Source organism: Panicum virgatum, chromosome 2K (genome assembly GCF_016808335.1).
Source record: "Panicum virgatum strain AP13 chromosome 2K, P.virgatum_v5, whole genome shotgun sequence".
Lineage (NCBI taxonomy): Eukaryota > Viridiplantae > Streptophyta > Magnoliopsida > Poales > Poaceae > Panicum > Panicum virgatum.
The window spans coordinates 7,112,214-7,135,982 of NC_053137.1; the positions used below are offsets into that span (position 1 = coordinate 7,112,214).

Below are 23,769 nucleotides of genomic sequence, written 5' to 3' on the forward strand. Positions count from 1 at the left end.
TCACAAATACTAACACTTCACATCTACAAACACAATACATACACATATACAATCGACTGCCGTATTATGTCCTGTTTGGATCTAAATGCTAATGGATAAAAGTGTTAAACTTTAGCACTAACTCATCTAAACGAAAAGGTTAATGGGGCGGGCTGAACTTCAACCATGACTCAAAAACTTTTGCATATATATGATATGAGTGCTAATTTATACTAAAATTTAGCACAATTTTAGGTCCTCCAATACATTCAAACCAGAAATTGTGATACGGATACAGTACTACAGCCATCAACGGACATACCCAATGTGGGACCCACGCGTCAGAGGCATGGGGATGCCCGGGCCAGTGGGACCGGATCTCGTCAATAGTCAACTCCCACCCCTGGCCCACCCACTCCATCCCTTCATTCCTTCCACCGGACCCCGCCACCGGCCAACCCTGTGGCCCCTGGCAAACTTGCATCCCCACCCCTCCATTTCCCCACGCATAACCACTCGGCCCCCCTGCGCCGCCGGCGATGAGCGCGAAGCAGCTCTGCGACGCCCTGGCCGCCGCGGGGTTCGACGGCGACGGCCCACTCGACCCGGACAGCCTCGAGTGGGCGTTCCTCCAGGGGGACGACTCGCGCCGGATGCTCGCGTGGATCTCCGCCCGCCTCCGCCCGGGCAACGTCATCTCCGCCGCCGACCTGGAGCTGTACGGACCCCGATTCCCGCTGAAACGTTCGCGCTCTTGTCAATCTCATGATCAGCGGTTGAATGAACCATGTGCGAGGGTTTGGGCTGCGAGATTAGAGTTTCATGGGGACCAAATCGAGAATCGACTGAGGCGGAGGGGTTTGGAATTTTGGATGTGCGATCGGGACGGTATAATATGGGCGTGGTTGGTTGGCTTTTGGGTTAGGTTTTGAACTTCGATCGAAATTGGCTTGAGAATCATTCGCTCGGTCAAAATGGTTGTAGGGGGTTGGCTGTGAAACTTGGGGAGCAGAAGGGTTTGCATGAGGAAACTCACACACTTGCATATGCATGCTTTGAGAACTGTGTATGGTTTAAGCTGGGGATGATTATTGATTTGTATAGAAGGGTGCTGGAATTCGTTCATAGGGAGATGTAACTGCTAGTGCGATGATCTAACTGATAGTGAGCAATGTTGTGTATCAAATTATGAATAAAAAACTCCTTTGTTTTTGTCCATATCTGTTTATCCTTTTGCCCTTGACTTTCCCATTGTTTAGTTTGTAATGGCTCTCAGGCTTATACTGGCAACCGTTGCATGGACCGCAGGTATGAGCAGCTTGAAATGGAAGGGAAGTTATTGGAGGTATGGAGATTTTAGCTTCATTTGTCTGATTATTATGTAAGATATTTGCATTGCGAATTATTTGTACTGAGAATGCAATGAGTTTAATTAATCATTTTAGAAACAAAAGTCTGTGCATTGCTTTCTGTTATATCAGATTGTTATGCCTCTGTCTAGTGAGAGGTATGTGCTCCTAATTTGTCTGCCATTTTCAGGGGGATGACTTGGATTTTGCTTTTGATAGTATTTCGGCCTTCTCGGATAATGGGGAGAACCAGGAATACACTTTTTTATCAGAAGAAAGTCTTGAAGACATCCGGTAGGCTATCTCATTTGATACTGAAACTGATGAACTGACACCCAGTATTTCTGTGCACTACTTTTCACAGCTGCACTTCCCTAACCCAACCCTTGCAAAAATAACAGATAGAACCATTTCTCATAAGAACTTGTTTTATTTAGCTGGTCATTTCATTTCTAGAGGTTAGTCTGCTTGAGTATGCCATTTGTGGTTATATGTCATATAGTTCGTTTCATTTTCACAAATGATCCACAAGGAATATCCGAATAGGTGACATTTGAGAATTTGACTAACATTGTTAGTCTGACTTGGCTACGATATCAGACAGTTTAGTGAATCATGTAGCGTAATCTGACTAGGTTCACTCCATTTAGAGCATATAATTGTCTTGTTAGCTGTTTGTTTTGAACTCTCCATTTACCGAGGATTTTCTCTTTGTTCTTCTAGAGACTCAAAGCTTGCTCTTAGAGCAGAAGTTTCTGATTTGGAAAAGCAGTCTTGTTAGCTGTTTGTTTTGAACTCTCCATTTACCGAGGATTTTCTCTTTGTTCTTCTAGAGACTCAAAGCTTGCTCTTAGAGCAGAAGTTTCTGATTTGGAAAAGCAGCTTGCTTCTCTGGAATGGAAGCTAGATTTACTTACAGCACAAGCTACAACCATTACCCAGGGAAAGAAGTCCCGCTCGTCCGCTAAAACTAGAGCTAATGGACAACTTACTGGCTTAGATGAGAAATTTGCTAAGAGAAATTTAGAGGTAATGTTCCTTGCCTTTGTCAAGCTACAAAACCAGTACACCACATATACTACTATGCTGCCTGTGCTTTACTCTAATTCCATTATAAGTCTATTTCATTTATACTATGTACTCGTATCTGGCTTTAGAACCTGTCACCTAGCGCCTTCTCTGTTATGAATGAAAGCTATTTGATATATCTAACTTGAGGAGTAAACGATCCTCCTGCTGATGTAAGAAGCGAGCATTGCTCCTAAGATGCATTTTTTCTGTTTCCTTTTCCTTTGATTTTTTGGTTTTTGTGTGTGTTTGTGTTCTGTTTGGGAGCCTTCTTTTTAGCTCCTCTTTGTGGACCTATCCTTCATTCTTCTTAATAATGTAAGCATGGCAATCTTTTGTGGTAATCCATGTAACTGGGCTAAGGTATTAACTAGGATTTAATGCTCTGAGGGCTGAACACTGCTTTCACTAAAGGAAAAGGTTATGCTGGTAAGCACTGGATGTTCGAGAAAAAATAACAGGGTTTTGCTGGGCTGCTTAGTCCACAGGTTAAGCACCCATTTTAGTGTTTCTTTTGATGATGTCAATTCATAGCTACTTGAACTCATGTATATGCTCATTTCTAAGCTGTTCGGCTATATTTTCCAGGAATTCATCCTATCACTTAATAAGAGTATACATAGCTATCTGTTCTGATTTTTTTTGGAACCTTCTTTTAGATGAATGCGGTTCTTGGGAAACTGGCTGCAACCACCCAGGAGTTATCTTATTACCATTCAGAAGCTGGTATTCCTATTTCCTTTAGCATGTAGAAATGCAATCCATTCATCGGATTGCATTGCTTACATCAACATGCATTTATCAACTGATACTTCAATTTTGATTTATGTGTGCATGCAAACGTGGTCAAGTCTAGCATAATATAAGTGGTAACTGTTTAAATTTATTGTCAATATTTTAATTGCGTTGCATTTTGTTCCTTGCAGATATTGGAGTCTACCTGTCATACTGTGACTTCCTGTCTTATGTAAGAAGTAACCTGGGTTGTACGAAGGAACTAAACAGATGGTTCTCTAAGAAGTTTGAGAAGGTATTTTTGTTTTCATGATCTTTTTACTCCTATATTAGCGACATTTATGTTTAGAAACATGAATGTACGATTATAAAAAAAATCCTATTTGGCCATACACATACAATTGATATTGAATTTAAGGTATACATGATGCATGAAGCACAAGTGTTTTTTTCTCTTTGACCTTAGGGTCACTGCCTTAAATTTTAGGTACTTCAACACTTCTGTGACTTGGGCTCACTCATTAGTGAATGTTAATAAAGCAGTGAAAACAAGTCTCAAGCACAGAATAAACGAGCATCCGGAGATTACCTTTTGCAACCGCATACAAGGTTCATAATAGGAGAGGGTCCTAAGTTCTGGTAGAGTGAAATTTGTGCGCAAGGATGTCATTGTTTTGCTAGGTAACTAAGATCTACATGATCTGATGTGTGTTTTAAGCTATCTATTACATATGAAGCTGGAAATTATTTACTTTGGCCAATTGTTGATTGTTAAAATGAATCCCAAGTTCTTTTTATTTCAATTAATTGTTTTTTATATGTGTTCATATGTTTATCAAATAGTAAATTGACATCCTGCAATAGTTTCCTGCACTTTCATAATTTATTTGAATAACAAATAAGTTTAATTGAAAAATCTAATATATTATTACCCATGAACGAATAAATGGTCTTATATGCAAGATAAACTAAATTATTGAGGTTAAAGTTACTGCTAAGTTAGAATCATTGTTTTACCACCTGCTTGCTGATTAAGTTTTTCTTTGGGAATGGTAGGGACCACTCCAACTTGTTGTCAAAGATAACAAATCAAGTGGTAAGACTTGTTTCATATACTGTATCTATAGTCTCATAGTCTTACTTTTTTACGCGAGGAAGAGCAGCTGAAAATTATTGATGTTTCTCTGTTAGTTTCATCTCATCATTACCTTTTAAAATTTGGGAAAATCCCCTGTTATTTTCATCTCTATTTGTGATTGTTTTTTGGCTCACTGCACTCTGTATATGATTTCCTTGGTTGTCATATATTCTGTCTCAATTAATACGCAGATTTGGATTTAGCCTTCAACATGAAGTCATGCCATTCATTCCTATTCGTATGTTGTCTAACAACTGATGCCAAGTTGAATGAAACCAATAACCAATTTGTCCTCCCTTTTGCACAGGAGATTTTGTGAACTCTCACCACTTTGTTGTCCAACTGAACCAAATTAATTCCATGTAAGTATTTATTGGTCTGCCAATGTCAGTGATGCTTATTTTTGCACTACAACTGTGTATTATTGCACCGCCAATGTTTTAGAATTATCTTATTTTTTTAGCCATCATAAAAGTTGCATAGTGTTTTGGAATTATCTTAATTTTTTAGCCATCATAAAAGTTGCATAGTATGGCTGCTGAGACTTATTGTGCTTCCACCCAAGTATAAATTTGATGAATCTTAGTTTCGCCAGATGATTTTAGTGTGAAAAGAATTGAAGTTTAATTTTCTTCATCTTCAACATGGAATGGGTTTTGGAATAATTTTTCTCTCTGGAACTAAGCTTATTAGTCTGTTCTTCTCCAATTTGACATCAACCTCAAACATGAAACATCTCTGTGTAGTGTGGAATCTTTGAGAGATTAGGTGGCCTGCTCGTTTAATACTCACCTATTTCCTGCCTCCACTATGTAATCAAAACCTCAGTTAACCCTGTTGCAACAAGTTTTGTCACTTCAACACAGAACTCGTCAGGGCAAGTTAAAATCTGCCATGATAGTAATACTTAACATTCTTCACGACATTACCTCAGAACTGTATTTTTCTCTGTTGATCTCGTAAGATGTACATCTATTAACTCTTATATGCATACTTTATTGTTATCGTTGAAGTGAAAAGCTACTCTTTTTTCTCCTGAAAGGGATTCTATTCTGATGCTGCTCATTTGTTGACAGATTTGCTAAAAGTAAGATGCGGTACATAGAAGCACAGGTAGAATATGCAAAAGAGGAGGCTATATTGTCAACACTAAGAACTCAATTGGCATCTCAACAGTCATATGTTCGTCAGGATAGCCATTCTCTAAGGTGAGTATGACTAGTTGCTTCTGGAAGAGGGACAAAATTGGAGTAGCATGGGTTTATCCGTATTGGCTTGCCTTTAACTGCTTGATTCCTTGATGCCTTCATGATCATTACTTGCTTTGAATTTTAACACAAACAAGTGGAAATTTAACAAAATACACTGGCAATTAGCCAATCACCTAATCTAATGAGGATCCTTGAGTGTTTGTATTGGTAGACTGCTATTAAGTATTCATATATCTGCTTTCTTGGCATGTCTTAGCACTATTGTAATATTGTTGATTAATACGTCTGATTTGTGGTTTCACTCATTTCATCTTCAGGAGGAAAAGCTCTGAACTTGCTGAAGAACTTAAAGATCTTTCCCTTGATGTGCAGAAATGCTTATCTGAGGTCATTGCATTACATGAATTTTGTTCATTAATAGAACATGAGCCCCCTAATAAGGGTTTCTCTCTGGATTCTATGGACGATTTGGAATTTTTAGTTTCCATTGCTTGGAACCTTGGTTTAATGTTTTGTGATTGTCAAGTGTCATATGCTTTCCCCAAAAGATGACAACAATCTCACAGCCATATGACTCCTATCATGGGCTCATGCCTGGTTCAGCTGAGTTGGATGAGAAAACAATGCATCTAAATGTTTTCATGTTAAATGAAACTAATGACCACATACTTGTTTACATGATTTTCATGTTTTTAAAATTCTGTACTTCATACTTGATTCCAATACATTTTTTTGGGATATGGTTGCTCAATGCTCTATTGTTCATACTTGAGCCAATTTCTGGTGCTTTTATCATCCATGTATCTACCTTATACCTTATCTGGGAGAATTCCAAGTTTTTCTGGAGGTGCACAAAGTTAATGTTCTGTATTAATCATTCATTTTCCTTACACTACTAATTTTCTGTATGTATGGCCCTTTCTTCAGACTGTTACAGGCCTGTGTGCAGACCTTGCTCAACTTGCAGGTGCAAATATTTTGGAAGGTGTGATTTTCTCATAACTCAATAGATATTTACACCATTTTTTTGCATTATCGAGCCAATAGTATAGCATGTTTCTAACGATGAGGCTATGACCTTTTAGGAGGTCACAATGTGAAGCTTTTGCGTCAGGAATGCTACATAAGCCATCAGAAGAAGGTACTTTACGATTTATGACGAGTTGTTTTGGAGCAACCCATCCTTTTAGCAAATAAGTGCTCATGTGGACCTTTATTTCTTGCAGTTCATCAATTATCTGGTCAATCAGCTTGCTGCTCATCGGTTTCTCAAGATAAGTTGCCAGCTTGAAAAACGGGCAAAAATATCGAATGCTTATTTAATGCTGAAAGCAATAGAATTGGAACTGCATAGCTACTTATCAGCTGTTGATGTCCGGCTGGTACTGATTACTGATTTTATCCATTATAAGTTTGGAATATTGTTTAGCTTATTGTCAATGTCCCCCCCGGTATTGCTTAAAAAATGTACTGCATGAATGTTTAGGATCGATATCATTCAATTGATCAAGCTGCATCTGAAATGTTTGAAGAAGGATCTGTTGATGACCGCGATTCTTTTCTTCATGCTGTGAGGGATATTCTTAGCAGTCCCTCCAGTAAGCAGGATCCACTTGCAGTTTCTAACATTATTATCTACTGCAATTTGGAACAGTTGAGTCATCCCTTCCATTTTCTGTAGGTTCTCAAGCAATGGCACCAGCATACGTTTCATCGTATGGTTTGGTCGAGCAGATATCGGAGCTGCAAGATGAGCTTCAGTACCTTCAGCATGAGGCTGAAAATGTTCTTCCACGAGAGCGAGGGAGATGCACTGACGAGCTGTGAGTTGTCCTTGCACATTGTGCCCTGCCGCTTCTTCCACTTATCAGATATTTTGTTTTTCATCTGCCACTTCTTCCACTTACCAGAAATTTTAGTTTTCATCTGTGCATTGGATGTTTGACTCTCTTGCTGTGCATTGTCATGATGATGAATGTGTTAGGCTGAACATGACAGTAACAAGCACCTACTGACAGGATAGGATAGTATGTTAGACTCGTGGTCTAATCATTACATCCTTTCCACCTATTTTGGCAGATGCAGGATGGTCCAAACTCTGGAGCAAATTCTCGGCGTCCCCCTTTCAGATGAGCAACCAAAACTGACACCATGGGTACATGGCTCTCATCCATGACTGTTACCTTTCCCTCCATCCTCTCTATTTTGTGATCTGTCACGAAGTCATTTGCAATGGTTTTCCTGCAGCCACTGGCTCAATGGCTTGAAGAACTTGAAATGGTCAGCCAACAGGTCTCTGCCTCTGTTACTGACGTGACACTGGCTCGAGACCAAAAGGCCGAGGTATTCTGCATGCTGCGGGTTCAGAACACGCCGTGCTTCTTCCTGAGCTGCCTGCCTGCCTTAACAGTTGCTATGTTTACAAATGCTCTGCAGATTCTGAAACAGACTTCACGCAACGCTCAGCAGAAAAGGCAGGTGTTCGTCGATTTCTTCTGCCGCCCAGAACGACTCGAGGATGAAGTGAAAGAGCTGGTTTCCCGCGTTAGAGGTCTACCTGAGTAGTCGAGGTGTGTCGAATTGTTTTTAGCACGCCACTCTGATTCCCAACCCGAACCAGCATCGTATCTCTTTGCCTAGTTAGCTAGTTCGTTCGTTTTTTTTTGACCCCAGGGAAGTTGCGGTCGTCTGCAATACTGCAAATGTATATTCCTCAGCGTCCTCAAAAACATTTTTTTTCCCTCTGTGGCACCTGTGCAAATAATACACTCAGCAGAGTTTTATGGGAAAAAAAGAGAGAATACATTGTGAATGCTCAGCACGGCATTCTTACTATTCTTTCTCAATTGTATATCTCTCTTTAATGCACGGACGCTTTTTATTTTTTATTTTTCGTTACTTTGTGAATTTCTGTAGCTTCACCAGTTTTCCTTGTGGAGTATTGTTCCTTTTTACAGCCATGGGGGCAAAAGAATAGAGGGACTCAGAGAAGCAGAAGTTTGTTTGATAAATCAGATTTAATTCAAATCCAAATAAGTTTCATTGAGTTACGCTTCCTTCTGTTGTTTTATTGAAGCGCACGTGTTTCGCTTTCGCAGGTTGGTTTCGAAACAGAAGCAATACAAAACTGATGTCAGATAAATCTAAAATTGACTGTTGGAAACAAATTGCCCAGGAACTTCACCAGGATCTTGTTTAGTTCGCGGAAATTTTTTAGTTTTGGTATTATAGCACTTTCGTTGTTATTTGATAAAATCATAGACTAATTAGTCTTAAAAAATTCGTCTCGCCGTTTACAGTTAAATTGTGTAATTAGTTATTTTTTAACGTAGAAATTTTTTTAGAGACTAAATATGGCAGGAACTATTTGGGAGGGCAGAGTATAAAATAAAAGAAAAAGCATCAACCAAATCTGATAGGAACCAGATCAGATCAGGACACGAGCCGGCCCACGGTACAACCGCTTTACGCAAAGACCTGTCTCCCCACCGGCCACCACCACCACCACCACCACACTACGGCTTGGCTTCGCGGCAGTACATACAGCAGGGGACAGATCCGGCCGACACTTCGTCGCCAAGCTCGCCATCTCCCCTGCCTTCCTTCCTCGCTCCGGTAACGTCGAGGCCGCCTGCAAGTTCCCGCCCGAGCCTCAACCGGATCTGCGTTAGCATGGTACGGCCCCTCTCTTCTTGTCTCCCCACTCTGCTCCCTCCCTGCATTTGCTGGTTGCTGTCCTGGGACCAGCAGGCAGCTTATGCTCTTAGCTGTTGAGAAAATCATGCCACATTCAGGGTTTTCGCGTGTTGCTTATGCGCAACCATTCCTTTGGATGATATCAAAAATCCGATTCTGTGGTGAGCTTTTTGTTCCCACTGCGGAGCAGTAGCATTTGAAGGGAGTGGTAGCTTGAATTTATCTGAACTGTGTAGTGTCCGCAATGTGGGAGGGAGGATGGATTGGCTTCTGTCATCAATTGTTCTGCTTGCAGTTTGATTTCGTCTAGATTGTAGTAGTTTCATCTTGACTTTTAGACCCAGGGTAAGCAAAGCTTTCATTTCCACTGGAAAGGAGTAACCATTGAAAGGGCAGATTGCTTCCATTTATTTGTTTGTATGTAAGAACTAAGATGCAAATAAAGGAGAACCTGACCCACGACTCTGCTTAATGCTTTATTCTACATTTCCCTCCCAACATGATGGTTATGGCTTTCCATTATAGGATAGGGAAGCCAAGAAAGAAGCGTTCAGGAAGTATCTTGAGTCCAGTGGCGTGCTCGATACCCTCACGAAAGGTTTGCATCCCCATCCATTTTGTGCACCTGTAAATCACCAGTTACATGACTTGCTAGTTATATCTTCTTGTCGCCTTGCAGTTCTTGTTGCGCTGTATGAGGAGAACGATAAGCCTTCATCTGCAGTCGAGTAAGTCGACTTATATCATGTATAATTTACTTGTGACTCCAGTATGGCCTTTGCTTAATCTTTGTTCGATGATCCTTAACATTATCCCTGGATTTTCTAACATGCTTGTGTATCATAGATTTGTTCAGCAGAAGCTGGGCGGCCCATCAATTTCTGACTATGAAAAGCTCAAGGCAGAGAAGTTGGATTTGCAACTGAAGTATAATGAGCTTCTAGATACCCACAAGGATACGTGCAGACAGGTATGCCATATTACTATGTTGGCAATGCATACTGCTGTATCTGTTTACAGGGCATACCAATTTCCAATGTTCGGTAGTATTTGGTGTTACAACTTCCATACATTTTTTCTATGCAAATATAGAGCTCCACATAAATGTTATTTATTATTAACAAGGGTTCATTGTTATTTTGTTAAGATTACAGTTTGTTTGAAGTGATTCCACTTATTTGTTGTTGAAACTCTTTCATTCCAAGAAAGTACTGATTGCAAAACTTTTGTCTTGAACCTAAGTACTGGTAAATGGTAATGTTCCTGAATTTTACCAGCCTGCATAATGTTCAGTTGTATCCAATATACATGAAAGCTTTCCTTTTTTTTTCCTTTTCATCGCTGTGATTCTGCAAAAAACATGTATGGGGTCATGTTTCTCTACTCATGCTTGTGTTCCCTTTTCTTTTACATCAAATTTTTTTGTTAGACTGACAGGTAGGTAAGGTGCATGACAAGGAGTTGGTAATTAAGCTAGTTGGTATTCCTGAACCTGGTTTATCCTATGCATTTGTGAGCTGTAGTTACCTTTTTCGTGCCATTTCATCATATGACAGCTAGCGTCTTGAACTTGCAAAGTTCTACGCTTTCAAAAAAATAAGATTGTATTTCCTGAGCACATGACAGCATTCATTTGGGCTATCTTTCTTTTATGATTTCACAATTTTGTTTTGAAGCCGAAGCAAGATTTACAAATGATTTTGCCATAAATGAAACTGGCATTGATCTGTTAATCTCTATATCATCTTGCAGCTGGAGGAACTTAAGAATATGAAGTATGGTGCGCCTTGGAACTGAAACAACGGATGTTGACATTGTAAATGTGTCGTGCAGCATGTATCTTTACGCAAAAAAAAAGAAACAGTTGTTTGGAGCATTGCTGAGTTGTAGAAAATGGAATCAATCTCTTGCTAAATTCATCTCGAGTCAGATGCATTCATGTATCCCATTTTACTCCTCTTGAGTCTTGACCCCTATTGGCTATGAAAGCACCCAATCCACTCCTGGTAGCCGGTACCAGATATTGCCACCATTGCCATTGGTAAGTAGCAAGACTCCCTCGCTTCTTTTACAGCAGGCACAGGTTGCCATTTAGACCTTTTTTTAAGAGAAAAACACATAATAGATGCAGCCTCATAGTGTGCACACTCATTCCTAGCTAGGTGTGTCCATGGATGCTGACACCCTTTCTTCAAAAGTGGAAATCGCTGCAGAAAGGACTGCACTGCCTCATGCTGCTTCCGGAGGCGAGGTACAAAAGGTAGGGAATGAGGTGATGCTGAAGGCAATGAGAGTTTGTTAACTTAAGAATTTATGATTGTAAGATTAACTGTTAATTTCTATTATCTAACATGTGCAACACATTCTAAACTACTCTCTGTTCTTTTTGTGTAGCTTCACTGCTTCCGCCTTAATCACTCATTCTATTGTAGTTTTACAATATTTCTTGGCTGGACACTGGTATTAATCAAGTTGATGTATTCTAGTGACATGCTTCAGTATATTTCCCTTACCTAATTCATATAAATTTTTTTTAGCTACTTCCTCCTGTAAAGATATACCAATTGTGTGGTACCTCAGCACCAATTATTCTGTAAACATTAATTGATGTGACATATTCTGCTACTGCTCCATTGCATATATGATTGCGAAGTTCAGAAGATTACTATATTGCTGGATTGTGCCAATGCTCTAATCTACTGTAAAAATCTAGTGGTGTCAATTGCCATCTTGCATATCATTTATCGCATAAGTATCCATGTGCACCAAGTGTTGAAAGTTCCTAGTCCCATGTAGAGCCTTGTGTTTATCGTTTCCACTATGTGATAGTGCGATTTGGCTTTTCACATTGTGAAAGATCATGAGCTTTTAGGGTTTTTTTTTGCACATAAGGCATGTTGTAATAAACGAGTAAATTTTGCAGGTTGGAAATTCTGGAAACTCGGAGAAGTATTTGCTTCCACCTTTCAGTCAAGACATCCACAATGTTATTCACATCAAGAAACCTACATTACCAGGAACTTCCTTTGAGTTGGCGGAGGAAACCCGCGTCTCGGTGCCTGCAGAGGCCCGGGACGAGGGTGTTGTTGCGGCAACGATGGCGCAGGCGGCGCCGAAAAGCGTGGTGCCGGTGGTGCAGCTGCCGGATAACAGCGAGGAGTTCGGGGACTCGAGGGACATCGACCCCGCTGCTGCGGCAAGCGCCGCTGACCGGATCGCCGAGTTTACGTCGGCCTGCGAGGAGGTGCTCAACGAGGGGACGTTCGAGGGGCCCCATCACGGGGCAATCATCCAGTCCAGGGTCCTCCCGGAGTTTCTCCGCGACGAGCAGGAGGAGGAGGCCGTCTTGCAGGCGCAGATCGAGGCCGGCTCTCAGATTCTGAACCACCTCGATCGCGCCCTGAAGCTCCATAGCACGACGGATTACCAGATCAGTCAGGTAAGCGGCTCCCTCCCGAGAATCGTTCGTATTTGGTCTTGATTTCGTGTGTTTTACCCACGCCTTTCCACTTGCAGCGGCTGAGGGACATCTCGCGCAAAAAGAGCGCCGAGATGACCCGGCTGTACTCCCAGGTGCGCTGGCTTGGGCAGCACAATGCTGGCTTGGTGCTCCAGATTATCGACGCCAACACCAAGATGACGGATCTGGGGGCGCATCAGCAGGCGCTAGAGGAGGAGCTGGCGCGGACCGCCAGCGAGCGTGACGTCCAGAGAGCCGCAGCGGAGCAGAAGGCTCAGGAAGCCGAGGCGCAAACCGCCAAGCTGCAGCGCACTAGGACGACGCTCGAGCAGAAGGAGGCCGAGCTCCAAGGCAAGGAGGCCGAGCTCCAACGCAAGAAGGCGACCGTCGCCACACTCACCGGGACCCTCGAGGAGAAGGGCAAAGCCCTCAAGGGAAAGGAGGTGGCCATCCGGAATGCGGAGGCCGCCCTCAAGGAGAAGGAGAACTCCTTGTCTTCACTCGAGGAGGCCGCCCGAGTCCAGCTGGAGGAGGCGCAGAAGAATATCGCGGGTGTGTGCTCGAAATCTCGCTGTTGTTGGATTCTAATTTTTCGCAGCTTATCTTGGTTCCTTTGGTCAGAGCTGAGGCAGAGAGTGGCAGACGAGACTGCGGCGAAGGAGGCGGTCAACACCGCGCTCATGGCGGCGCAAGCGGAGTACGCTGACCTGGAGCGGACCGCTGTGAGCGTGTGCCAGGAGCTCGAGGGGGAGGGCGCCGTGTCTGGTAGCTCGGTGATCAGCCGCCTGCGAGCGCTAGGTGGCCGGATCGCCGAGCACGCCAAGAGCACCTTCCGCCTCGGTGTCGTGCGAGCCCTCGCCGTGGCCTCGACGCACTATATCATGGACCTCCAGAGGGTGTCGTCGGGGTACGTCGTTCCCAACGACGCCGATGCGGACGCCGCGTCGGCCATCATGGACGACGCCGACGCAGCCGTCGAGGAGTTCGCCACAGTCCTGGCCGGAAAGCTCGAAGCTGACATCCCGCCGATAGCCGAATTCGATGCTGCTGCAGACCCGCAAATGGGGGATGATAACCTGTAGGGAGACTGGGCCTCGGAGCCCACGAGCAGATTCAGAGAGAGCTTTACACACAGCAGCTGCTGCTGCGGTTAGAATTCTATATTTCTCAGCGGACTAGCCTGCCTGCTCCCCCTCCACTACCGGTTCCGACAGTCCCTCTTGCTCAGCTTCAGAGTCTGTTAGTGACTCAGCCGATCTGCCCTATGGCTACACCAGGAGCTGTTCCTCAGATACCGCTGTCAGCTACTTCAGTACCTCACTCACCAGCGCTGCCAGACATCTCGACGTCCTTCCGCACTCCCACCTCAGCACTGTTTGGACAGTATGGCACCACTTCGACACTAGCAGCTTTTGCTTCATTGCCAGCGTCCACCGGTGGGCTCGCCGAGTCTTCCGTCTCCCCGCTAGCTCGGGCTTACCTACAGCTTGCTCACCGGCATGGCTACTCCGCCATCGTCTGCCCCACTTGGTTACATTGATTCAGCACTTTAGGAGGCCGAGGATATGTTCCAGTAAATGGAGACCGAGCAGGCTGCAGTTCAGACTTCAGCACCAGCAGCTCCGACAGTTTCAGTTGTAGGATCCTTAGTTGCGCCAGTCCTTACAGCAGTTACCGCTGAGGCCTCCCCACGTGTTTACGGCTCCCGTGGCACCCTTAGCGTCCCAGACAATTGAGCAGTCCTCTTCCAGTGACAGCTGCTGTTCGTGCCACGACTCCATCTCCCGAGGACACTTCTGCACCTCCTCCATCTTCTGGCGCTTAGAGCAAGTATTATGGGAGGCGAGATGCCGGCTGAGAGCAGACGTGGCATAGGAGAGAGAATCAAGCGGGCGGGGAGCCAAACGCCGGCTGACACAGGCGAAATCGCGTTCCGCGCTCTGCCATTGGCTGAGCAGCGAGCAGCAGCGGAGCCCACCACCACCCGACGCCCGTTCCCAGCCCGCAGCCGCCGAAATTCATAAAACTTGCTCTTAGAGTTTTTGGTGCTTACGCCAAAGGGGGAGAGAGTGGAGAGATGTGAGTCAGGAGGAGCGTTTGGTAGCTAGACTTTTGGATCTTATGATGTGCTACTCTCATGCATCATGTCACTTTTGTGCACTTGTATATATTGCCTGCTACTGTGTTTGACATGTGCTTGCGCTTTATCCATATGCTTTGCCATGTCTATTGGTGATTGCGAATGTGTTTGATCACCTAAATCTTTATTCATAGGCGTTGTTGGACTCGAATTGCGTGAACTGGCTAGCACTTTTATCTTATTTGGAACAAGTTCATGCACTTAAAGTGTGTCGTACCTCACATTCCATTCACATTATATGTTTGAAGGTTGTGTTGTCATCGATCAGCAAAAAGTGGGAGATTGAAAGAGCAACTAGGCCTCTAATTTGATTTTGGCGATTAATAACAATATAATTATTGCGACTAATGTGTGTTTTGCAGCAGCAATATTAAGTTAGTGCAATGATGGGTTTCATGGTTTTCTTAGCCCTCCTTGTTATGGTTCTCATTGAGTTGGTTCAAAGGATTTGCGCGGAGATTAAGGATAAGGTAGTTCTAAGTGTTGTTCGGTGTTGAGAGACGCTTAAAGTAGTTTAGGATTTTATTTTTATAGAGTAGTTTAGGATTTTGTTTTTCTTTTGAGTTGTAGCATGACCTAAGCCTGGAATTAGGTGTAATGCACACTTGTGAAAATCTAGTAGTGCAGTTGAAGCCATGAGACTTGAGTGAGAAACTAAAAAAAAATCGAATTAGATGAGTTTGCTTAACTCGAAGCTCAGTTTCGTCCAATGAAAATTAGGTGACCCGTGACCGAATGAAAAGCAGGACAGACCGATCAATTCGGTGCTGTCAGGATTTGAGATTTTTTTATATATATTTTTCACCATTTTTTCCGGATGCTGAACTGAGTTTCCAGAATTGTTTCCGGTTTTCACAAAATGTATTATTGCTTTAAATCCAGGTCGGATTTTGAATCTTCCCCGATACGGGGCCCCAGCCCCCACGAAAATGCCTTTTTGCACATCGGCCCCTCAAACTCCTCCGCCTCCCGCCATGCCGCCTCTCTCGGCCTCGGCCACCGCCACCCGCTTCGCCGCCCACTGGGTCGCCGACGCCCTCGCCGGAGACGAGACCCTCGAGTTCTCCGTCCTCAAGGGTGAGGCTCCGAACCTCTAACCTCCTCCTCCGTTGGCCTCGACAGCTCCGGTCTCTCACCTGTGGGGTGGTTTTTGGTTTTGGCTTGCTGGCGGTTTCGCAGCGCTCGTGGGCGCCTCGCCGGAGTCCCTCGCGGGCGCCCCCGAGGCCACGCGGGAGCGGGTTGCGCTCCGGTGCCTGGAGGAGGTGTCGGCCGTGGTAGCTGCTGGGGGAGATGCCGCGGGGACGGGGAAGGCGCTTAGGGTTGATGACGACCGGTCATGTGAGGATTTGCTGCTTCAGCTTATTGGAGAGGTGCGTTGTTCGTATGCGCCCATGTGCATTCTCGCGGTTCGCATTCGCCTTCCGATTTCGTTGGATAACGCAGAAGCTGGGTGGAGCGCTTGCATTTGTTTCTGTTCATGTTTGGGGACATTTCGTCCAACGGGTTGTGGATAGCCGCGGGGACATTTCTGTTCATGTTTCTGTTAGCCACCTTGTTCATAACTCGGCATTGCCGCTTTTTCACATTTGTTGGCCTTTGGACTTTGGTAGAGTGGTAGTGATTGAGTCACAGGTGACAGAGCAAGGAATGTGTCCTGAAACTAGCGATTGTGGGTTTGGGGGATTGATATAAATCTAGACAGGGCGACCCATCGCAAACTTGTCTTGCTAGGCAATGTCACTATCATTACTTGTTGAAACAAAAAAAATGAAGACATATTGGGGTTAATGCTATAGGATTTTCATTCCATTTTAGAGTCTGGGATTTGTTGCATTTTAAACTACTCTCTGTTCTTTTTGTGTAGCTTCACTGCTTCCTCCCTTATCACTGATTCTATTGTAATTTTACAATATTTCTAGGCTGGACACTGCTATTAATCAAGTTGATGTATTCTAGTGACATGCTTCAGTATATTTCCCTTACCTAATTCATACAAGAAAAACTTTGCTAAGTTAGCACCAATTATTCTGTAAATGTTGATTGCTGTGACACTTCTGCTACTGCTCTGTTGCATATATGATTGTGAAGTTCAGAAATATTACCGCATTGCTGGGCTGTGCCAATACTCGAATCTACTGCAAAAATCTAGTGGTGCCAATTGCCAACTTGCCTACCATTTATCGCATAAGTGTCCATGTGCATCAAGTGTAGAAAGTACCTAGTCCCATGTGGAGCCTTGTGTTCATCGCTTCCACTTTGTCATATTGTGACTTTGCTTTTCACATTTTGAAAGTTCATGAGCTTTTAGGTCTTTTTTTTTTTTGCAAATAAGGCATGTTGTAATACACGAGGAAAGTTTGCAGGTTGGAAATTCTGGAAACTTGGAGAAGGATTTGCTTCCACCTTTCAGTCAAGACATCCAGAATATTATTTGCATCAAGAAACCTACATTACCACAAACTTCCTTTGAGTTGGTAAGTTAATTAAATAGCTAATGTCAAAATTAGAAATAGAATAAGTTTATGTTAAACATCTTTTTTTTCTGTTCAGCTAAGAGAAGTTGATCCGGACATCGAGTCTATGGCCCCATCATCCCAACTGGAGCAGAATGTCACCACCCAACTTGACAATGAGCAGTCCCTGAGCAGTAGCAATGATCATGTAAGTATAGAGAAGCCTAGGCTTCCTACGGACAATGGGGAGCTTCAGCAAGAGGCCCTGGTAAATTTAGTGGATGAATCAGACTCAAGTATTGAAAAGGATTCAGTCGCACCAACTTCTGTTCTTCACCAACCATGCACATCCGACAGTAAGTGTCGCTATCCTCTGCAAGAAGATGCTATAGATGCTGCTAGTTTGGGTCCCAGGTCTCAAGAGAGGAGTCGTATTGTGGAGGGGAACATTTCAGTTGAAACCGTGCCTGCTTCGGCTAGCTGTGATGCAGCTTTGCAGGGAAGCATTACTGAACCATTGTCCAAGCATGTTATGGAGTATCATACTACCGTGGTTCAACGACAATCTAATAGAGAAACATCTCAAAGCCCACCACACTATATCGATGGAGGGAGACCACATGATGATAGCACTAGCGATCTGCCATTGAAGGATCCCAGGCATGAAGAGTTCTCCGTGCATACCACTGTAAATCCAGATATTGACAGAAGCAGTGATGCTTTACCAACAAATGCATCTAAACCTGAGTTTGTTACCACACCGGATACAACCATGATTTCACAACCTGACAGCAGCGGAACTCATCTGAGTACTCTGCAGAATGGAAGTGGTGAGAGAGTAAACCAACATCTAGATGATGTCAGCGCAAGTATTGAGCCAGTGGAAAAGGACCATGTTTATGAGGAGCTGACTCTGCAAGCTGCTAGTGCTTTACTTTCTATAAGCTGCAATGATGATATTCAAGGAGGGAAATCTGAAACCAACCATCAGTCAGGGAATACTACAGAGCATACTATGGTGTTTGAACAACAGAATGTCGACAGGTCACATCTAGAAGTCAGTAGTGCCAACAAGATTAATCAAGCACTACATGATGGCAGCATCCAGGAAAATAATGCGGTTAATGGTGGGCCTAATGCACGGATTGCTCCAAGTTCACAACCCTGCAACATAGCCTTTCATGATAAAATTTCAGAAGCTGATTATTTATCTGAGAATACTGGAAAGAACAGAAGTGATGTTCAGAAATGTGGTTGCAGTGCGTCTGTTCCAAGCTCTGCTCAGGATGGAGACGGAAAAGGTGCAACGAAGATACCGAACAAGGAAACTTTTGGGGATACCTCTGTAGAAGTATCTGTCCCTTGCTCAGATTATAGTTTACGTGGCACTGCTGCTGCTGGTCTTCTGGCAATGACTGACAAAATGCCTTTCCATACCAAGGATCAAGACATTAATGATTCTCTTGGGGACTTGTCACAACAAGATTTGTGCATAAAATGTGGCAAAGATGGTCAGTTGCTGAAATGCAGCAGCTGTTTGTTAACTGCTCATGATAGCTGTTTTGGTTCATCAGCAACATTTGAAGATACTGGACTATTCTACTGCCCAGTATGCTTCTATACAAAAGCCACTGAAGCATATAAAAATGCAAAGAAAACATATTGTGAAGCTAGGAAAAACCTAGCTGCTTTCCTTGGCACAACACATTTGGTCAAGCAACATGATGAGCAACCAACTGGAGCTCTGCCAGGAGCTGCCAACAGAAAGGGACATTCAAATGAGTGTGACTCGCCAACAAGGAAAAATATCGATCAAAATGAAGCAGATAACCTTACTCATCAGGATGAAGAGCCTTATCAACAGAGGAAGAAGCAGAAAATAAATGCTACAGGTAATGGTTATCCTGAACAGGTAGTTACTGAGAAGGTTCCTTTTCCGAGTTCTGATGTTGCACCCGTGAATAAACATACCGTTCTCAAGAATAATAGTAGCAAGAGAGTCCAGGGTGCAGATAAACAGCAGCAGGTGGAAAGCAAAGAAGCTGGCAATGATAATTCCTCCCATGAAACAAGAAGTTTATCTCAGAAAAAATGTGGTCCTCCTGCAAATGAGGAAGTTGAGGCTGACAGGGAGGATGGTCTTGCAAATTCTCACCAACCTGATGATACTGATAAATTAGAAGCCACATCTTCAAATGACTCTGGCAATAGATCATCCCCACCTTGGCGTAACCTGAGACACAGCAAAGCAAGATTACATGCGGAGGAGACAATGGCATCAAGTAGCTATAGAAAAACTGCACAGAAGGATCAGCACATGCCATCTTCATTGAGACAAAGAAATTATGCATATCAACAGAAGCGTTAGTAAGTGTTATCACTACCATTTCTTTCTCTGACTTTATTCTCACTTGCTTTTTCATATAGCCAAAAGCCTAAATTATTTAGTTGTTCTTTGGATTAACTAAACATTACTGAGGTCTGTTAGAATCATATTGAGAGTGTGGGTTTATATATGCTATATCTAAAACTTCTACTGCAGATGCCAGTGTGCTGGCATGTGTTGAGTCCGAATGTTCTCTTGTTTTTCTTTTTTTTCTTATGGTAATGTTATTGTGTTCTTGCTCAAACTTTTTCCACTATTTTCTAAGCCCAATATCATGGATAATATAATGCCCATTAGCTTGAGTTTGAGTAGGGGTGCAAAGAGATGACCCTTAGGTGCACCTCCAACCCTCTTTAGTTTAAAATTTTGTACTACTTCTCTAAAATAGGATCCCACTTTGAGAAATAGTACAAAATTTTGAACTAAGGAGGGTTGGAGGTGCACCTAAAGGTCATCAAGTTGCACCCCTAAGTTTGAGCTTTAAAGATCTGAAGTTTTTGAAGAGAACATTAACCATGCCATGCTGATTGTATGATGGAAAGTGGACCTCATTTTTCAGCATAAATGTAAATTCAGATGGAGTTTTGTTTATCAATGGTCATTCTGTTATGTTGCAATACATACTATTGTAACAATGGTATTTTTTTATAAAAAAAAAACTCGACCGGGCGGGGGAAAGACCGCCCCTGCGGCTTTCAACTAAGAAGAGGCCAGTTTGACCCCAGCCGAGAAAACCCCCGAAAGCCGGCTCTTTCCGGCCTTGGCCTGGCGGCACCTTGGCCCTGGGCCGGGTCCGTAACCTTCATGGGCCGGGTCCGTAGCCCAAGAGCCGTGTCGCACAGCCAAGCTTAATGGGGGCACAGCGAGGGGGCTTTTTCCCCACGGGCGGGGTAAATCCGCCCCAGTAGGGGTTCGAACCCCCCACCTGTGGGGTGCCGCCGGTTGCTTCGCACCAACTGGGCTAACAACCTTAGGCAACAATGGTATTTAACATAGTGTTGAATGATCACACGGTTTCACACTCTGTTGTGTGTTGATAGCCATGATAAATTATTATGTACCAGCTTTGGCTTTAGAAAGGAGACTGAATGGTAAAATTTGTCCCAGCTTTCTTAAGAGACCACTATCTTCCTTTTTCATATATTCAGATGTTCTATTATTGTGGCTTTGTGGGACATTTCATTTTTGGAAAATTTACCATTTTATGGTGTCAATGTATGCTATTCCAAGAACTAAACATATCTATTCGCAGTTCCAATCCTGTTGTACCAAGTGGAAGGCGTTCAAAGCTCTGTTGGACAGAAGAAGAAGAAGCAGCTCTGAAGGTAATCATACTTGGCTGTAAATTTTCACTGCCGAATCCTTGCATCATCTCCTGAGCTGGGTGTTCTATGGTTAGACGCGCAATAATTGTAGATATTTGTACTTCTCACTGCTGCTAATCCAGGAAGCAATGGCAAAATTCACCCCACAGGATGACACGCCAATTCCATGGGTTCAGATACTAGAGTACGGTAGGGATGTGTTCCACAGGACGCGCCTCCCATCTGACTTGAGAGTCAAGTGGAGGAACATGAAGAAGAGAGCAGGCTATTGATTCTGGCAATCTCACATATGCAGCCATTGTTTCATATTAGGTTACGGACCCCCGTTTTGTCTCTTTGAGCCCATCCGTTGCCATACCTCGGAACAGTGTATTAAATACTGCGGGTGCTAACTCCTCAGTGTGAGCAGGAATGGGAAGTTCTAGTGGCAGCAATGTTGGTGTTTGGTAAGATTTAGCATATGTAGATGCGCAATCGCACAGCAGGAATGGAATGTTCTCTGTTGTGCGGCATTTTGCTCCCGTTTCCCAAGCCATACCTGGCAGAAATTACCAGGTTATTGTAAAAAGAAAGAAATGTTTATCCTTGACTGAAGAGCTGAAGCGGCCAGCACTGTCTCTCTGCTTTCTGAGTAGAATCCTTCTGCACTTGATGTACATTCATTCTTTGGTAATGACTCAATCCATGTGTTCTAAAAAATAGGAAAATTTTATTATTTCTTTGACAATATCTTCACATGTTGAATCTAAAAGGAAAAAATATTACCTTTGTGCAGCCAAGTGATTTGGGGGAGAGGGGGGGCCGGGGGGTGGGGGTTGCCTTCAGGCAGATGGCAAAAACAAAAGGGTTCAGCACAACAAAATGAACCATTTCTGGGATCTCTTGCTCAGGTGAGTCAACTTGATCAATTTGAACGGACGTATAGAATAAATTTTGATCGTCTGAGATATTCAAGATAGCTGTGTATATAAAATGGTCCAGAATGAGATGCGACCTAAATCATCACAGCATGGGTGGCCCAAGAACAAGAAGTCTGTGTTAGGTGAGTGTTGGCTATGGTAGGCAGAGTCGATGCAGCCGAAAATATTTGGGCCAATTCCCTCAATGCCATTAAAATTTTAGCTAATCCCTTGATTGCCATTGGCCCCACATGTCAGACACAAAAAAATCCCTTCAATGTCATTTAGTGGCATTCAAGGGATTGGCGAAAATTTCAATGGCATTCAGGGAATTAACTCAAAATATTTCAGTTAATACTGCAACAAATAGGCGCCGGCGGCTAGAATAGTACTGGGAGGAAGGCTTGCTCTGTTTACAGACTGTTCAAATGGAAATAGTATCATCCCAGGATTGGTTTGTTTGGACTTTGGAGGCAGCCTACAGATTTTGGGTATGAACCACCAGCTAGGATTTTAGCCAAGACAGGTGGTTGATACGCCTAAGCTGTATGCGAGGTCAAAGCACAACTGGTAAAGCTGTACTGTATCTGATAGGCTGTACTGTATCTGATAGAGGTGGCCTGGTCTATGCATTAGCAATTGTATTTTCAGGGAAACCTGGAAAACATTTACAGCAAGATTGCAGTGCAGCAGTAACTGCTAGATGGTGCAGATCTTTTCAATGGTTTTAAACTTGGCTGATGAGGTTCTGTGGCTGAGTATAAGAGAGAACAACTACTTGATGTCTTGATCGGTGAGGTTCCTCGCTGTTGGCAACGAAGATGGAGGTACTGTAAAGAAGAAGAGTAAAACCGAGAAGGGACCCCGGCCGCCCGTGTACCAGCGCTGGCCCATGCTAGTTGCTGATACTGCTACAGCTACAGGCAGTAAAAGTAGAGGACGGTGGGTCGGTGGCGAGACGGAGCAGTAAATAGTGAATAAATGGAGCCGGCGCTGAAAAGATGGGACGGAGCGGCGGGTGGACCAACGGTTAAACGCCGTAGCAGGCGCCAGACCAGCAGGGGACCAGAGGCATCCCCCCACAACGGTCAGCGTGCTCTCTCTTCCTCTCTCCACACGCACACGGCGGGCGCGGCGCGGGGACTCTCCGCTGTCCAACCAATTTTCGCCGCCTCTTTTCTTTGCTTGGATTATTTTTTGAGAAACCCGGATTATATTTACTTAAACGAAAGAAAAATAAAGTACATCCACGCCCTTACAAGATACTCCCAGTCTGTCACGTCGCCGACGATGGAAACTGCCGCCCGTGAAGCCGACCGTTTTGCTGACGAAGAATAGTAGAGAATTTCAGCGGCACCATAAACAGAACATCAGGGAGACTGACATGTTTTTTGAGCACTGAACGAACAGGCCAATCGAGATGACCAGAGGCCATCACCTCGCCGACGAACTAAGGCATCTGGCGCCTCAATCACCAACAACCCCGGCTCCCCGACGAGATTTCCAGAAGGGAAAATAAACCACCAAAAGTAGTGGTACACAAATCCCAACCCGACTTATTAGCAAGTTGGTAGGCAAACCTTCCAAATCTGCCAATGTAGACTTGGAAGGGATAATACCTTCCAAAATCTTCACCGGAGGGGCCAGCCTCCGACGCCACTACCGGCGAAGAAAAGAAAGGGACAAAAGGTGGACTCAACCAGATCCACAGGTACCAGAACTCCAAATCCGGCGAGCTCGAAGTCTTTACTGGTGCCGTCGCCGCCCCCGAAGTCGGGGAAGCCGCCGTAGATGTCGGAGTCGTCCTCCGCACGCCCACGTCGTCGCCCGCTGGAGACGCCCCGAAGTCGGGGAAGCCGTCGTAGATGTCGGAGTCGTCCTCCGCACGCCCACGTCGTCGCCCGCTGGAGACGGAGCCCAGGAAGAAGAA

At 44.0% G+C, this 23,769-nt stretch overlaps 3 protein-coding genes and 1 long non-coding RNA gene across 9 annotated transcripts; all 4 read left to right on the plus strand.

Moving 5' to 3' along the window:
* Positions 1-442: 442 nt before the first annotated feature.
* LOC120664259 (AUGMIN subunit 3-like) lies at positions 443-8,348 on the plus strand. Of its 2 annotated transcripts, none has more exons than XM_039943395.1 (18): positions 443-697; positions 1,288-1,324; positions 1,519-1,622; positions 2,162-2,357; positions 3,056-3,122; positions 3,323-3,426; positions 4,188-4,227; positions 4,577-4,631; positions 5,346-5,477; positions 5,798-5,867; positions 6,408-6,465; positions 6,566-6,621; positions 6,707-6,862; positions 6,967-7,078; positions 7,162-7,303; positions 7,560-7,635; positions 7,728-7,823; positions 7,917-8,348. In XM_039943395.1, exons 1-18 carry the CDS (start codon positions 519-521, stop codon positions 8,043-8,045), a joined length of 1,809 nt encoding a protein of 602 aa, XP_039799329.1. In that variant the 5' UTR covers positions 443-518; the 3' UTR covers positions 8,046-8,348. The 2 variants fall into 2 exon arrangements, with proteins under 2 accessions (XP_039799329.1, XP_039799336.1); XM_039943402.1 differs by having other exon boundaries at positions 559-697; positions 1,239-1,324.
* A 483-nt stretch (positions 8,349-8,831) lies between these two features.
* On the plus strand, positions 8,832-11,101 carry LOC120695013 (the record flags this gene model as incomplete). Its single annotated transcript, XM_039978341.1, has 5 exons — positions 8,832-9,155; positions 9,702-9,774; positions 9,856-9,904; positions 10,023-10,146; positions 10,929-11,101. Coding segments are annotated over 5 exons (615 nt in total), but the record flags the coding sequence as incomplete, so codon positions are not given.
* A 3,569-nt stretch (positions 11,102-14,670) lies between these two features.
* LOC120664275 lies at positions 14,671-21,587 on the plus strand. Of its 5 annotated transcripts, none has more exons than XM_039943440.1 (6): positions 14,671-15,853; positions 15,956-16,146; positions 17,140-17,250; positions 17,327-19,592; positions 20,868-20,940; positions 21,090-21,227. In XM_039943440.1, exons 1-5 carry the CDS (start codon positions 15,706-15,708, stop codon positions 20,936-20,938), a joined length of 2,787 nt encoding a protein of 928 aa, XP_039799374.1. In that variant the 5' UTR covers positions 14,671-15,705; the 3' UTR covers positions 20,939-20,940; positions 21,090-21,227. The 5 variants fall into 5 exon arrangements, with proteins under 5 accessions (XP_039799374.1, XP_039799363.1, XP_039799356.1 ...); XM_039943429.1 differs by having other exon boundaries at positions 21,063-21,211; XM_039943422.1 differs by having other exon boundaries at positions 14,672-15,853; positions 17,327-19,596; positions 21,090-21,587.
* Positions 21,588-21,740: 153 nt separating this feature from the next.
* LOC120664300 lies at positions 21,741-22,605 on the plus strand. The gene is made up of 2 exons (XR_005670829.1): positions 21,741-21,830; positions 21,922-22,605. It is a non-coding gene; the product is annotated as an uncharacterized LOC120664300 (long non-coding RNA).
* The last annotated feature ends 1,164 nt before the right edge of the window (positions 22,606-23,769 follow it).

What these genes read in the sequence shown, in the direction of transcription:
- LOC120664275 (XM_039943414.1), top strand. Translation starts at nt 15,706, where the DNA reads ATGCCTTTTTGCACATCGGCCCCTCAAACTCCTCCGCCTCCCGCCATG. An exon ending in GCATATCAACAGAAGCGTTA is followed by an intron (nt 19,597 to 20,867) that starts GTAAGTGTTATC and finishes ATCTATTCGCAG; the next exon opens with TTCCAATCCTGTTGTACCAA. An exon ending in AAGAAGAAGCAGCTCTGAAG is followed by an intron (nt 20,941 to 21,062) that starts GTAATCATACTT and finishes CTGCTAATCCAG; the next exon opens with GAAGCAATGGCAAAATTCAC.
- LOC120664259 (XM_039943395.1), top strand. Translation starts at nt 519, where the DNA reads ATGAGCGCGAAGCAGCTCTGCGACGCCCTGGCCGCCGCGGGGTTCGAC. An exon ending in GAAAGTCTTGAAGACATCCG is followed by an intron (nt 1,623 to 2,161) that starts GTAGGCTATCTC and finishes TTGTTCTTCTAG; the next exon opens with AGACTCAAAGCTTGCTCTTA. An exon ending in ACATAAGCCATCAGAAGAAG is followed by an intron (nt 6,622 to 6,706) that starts GTACTTTACGAT and finishes TATTTCTTGCAG; the next exon opens with TTCATCAATTATCTGGTCAA.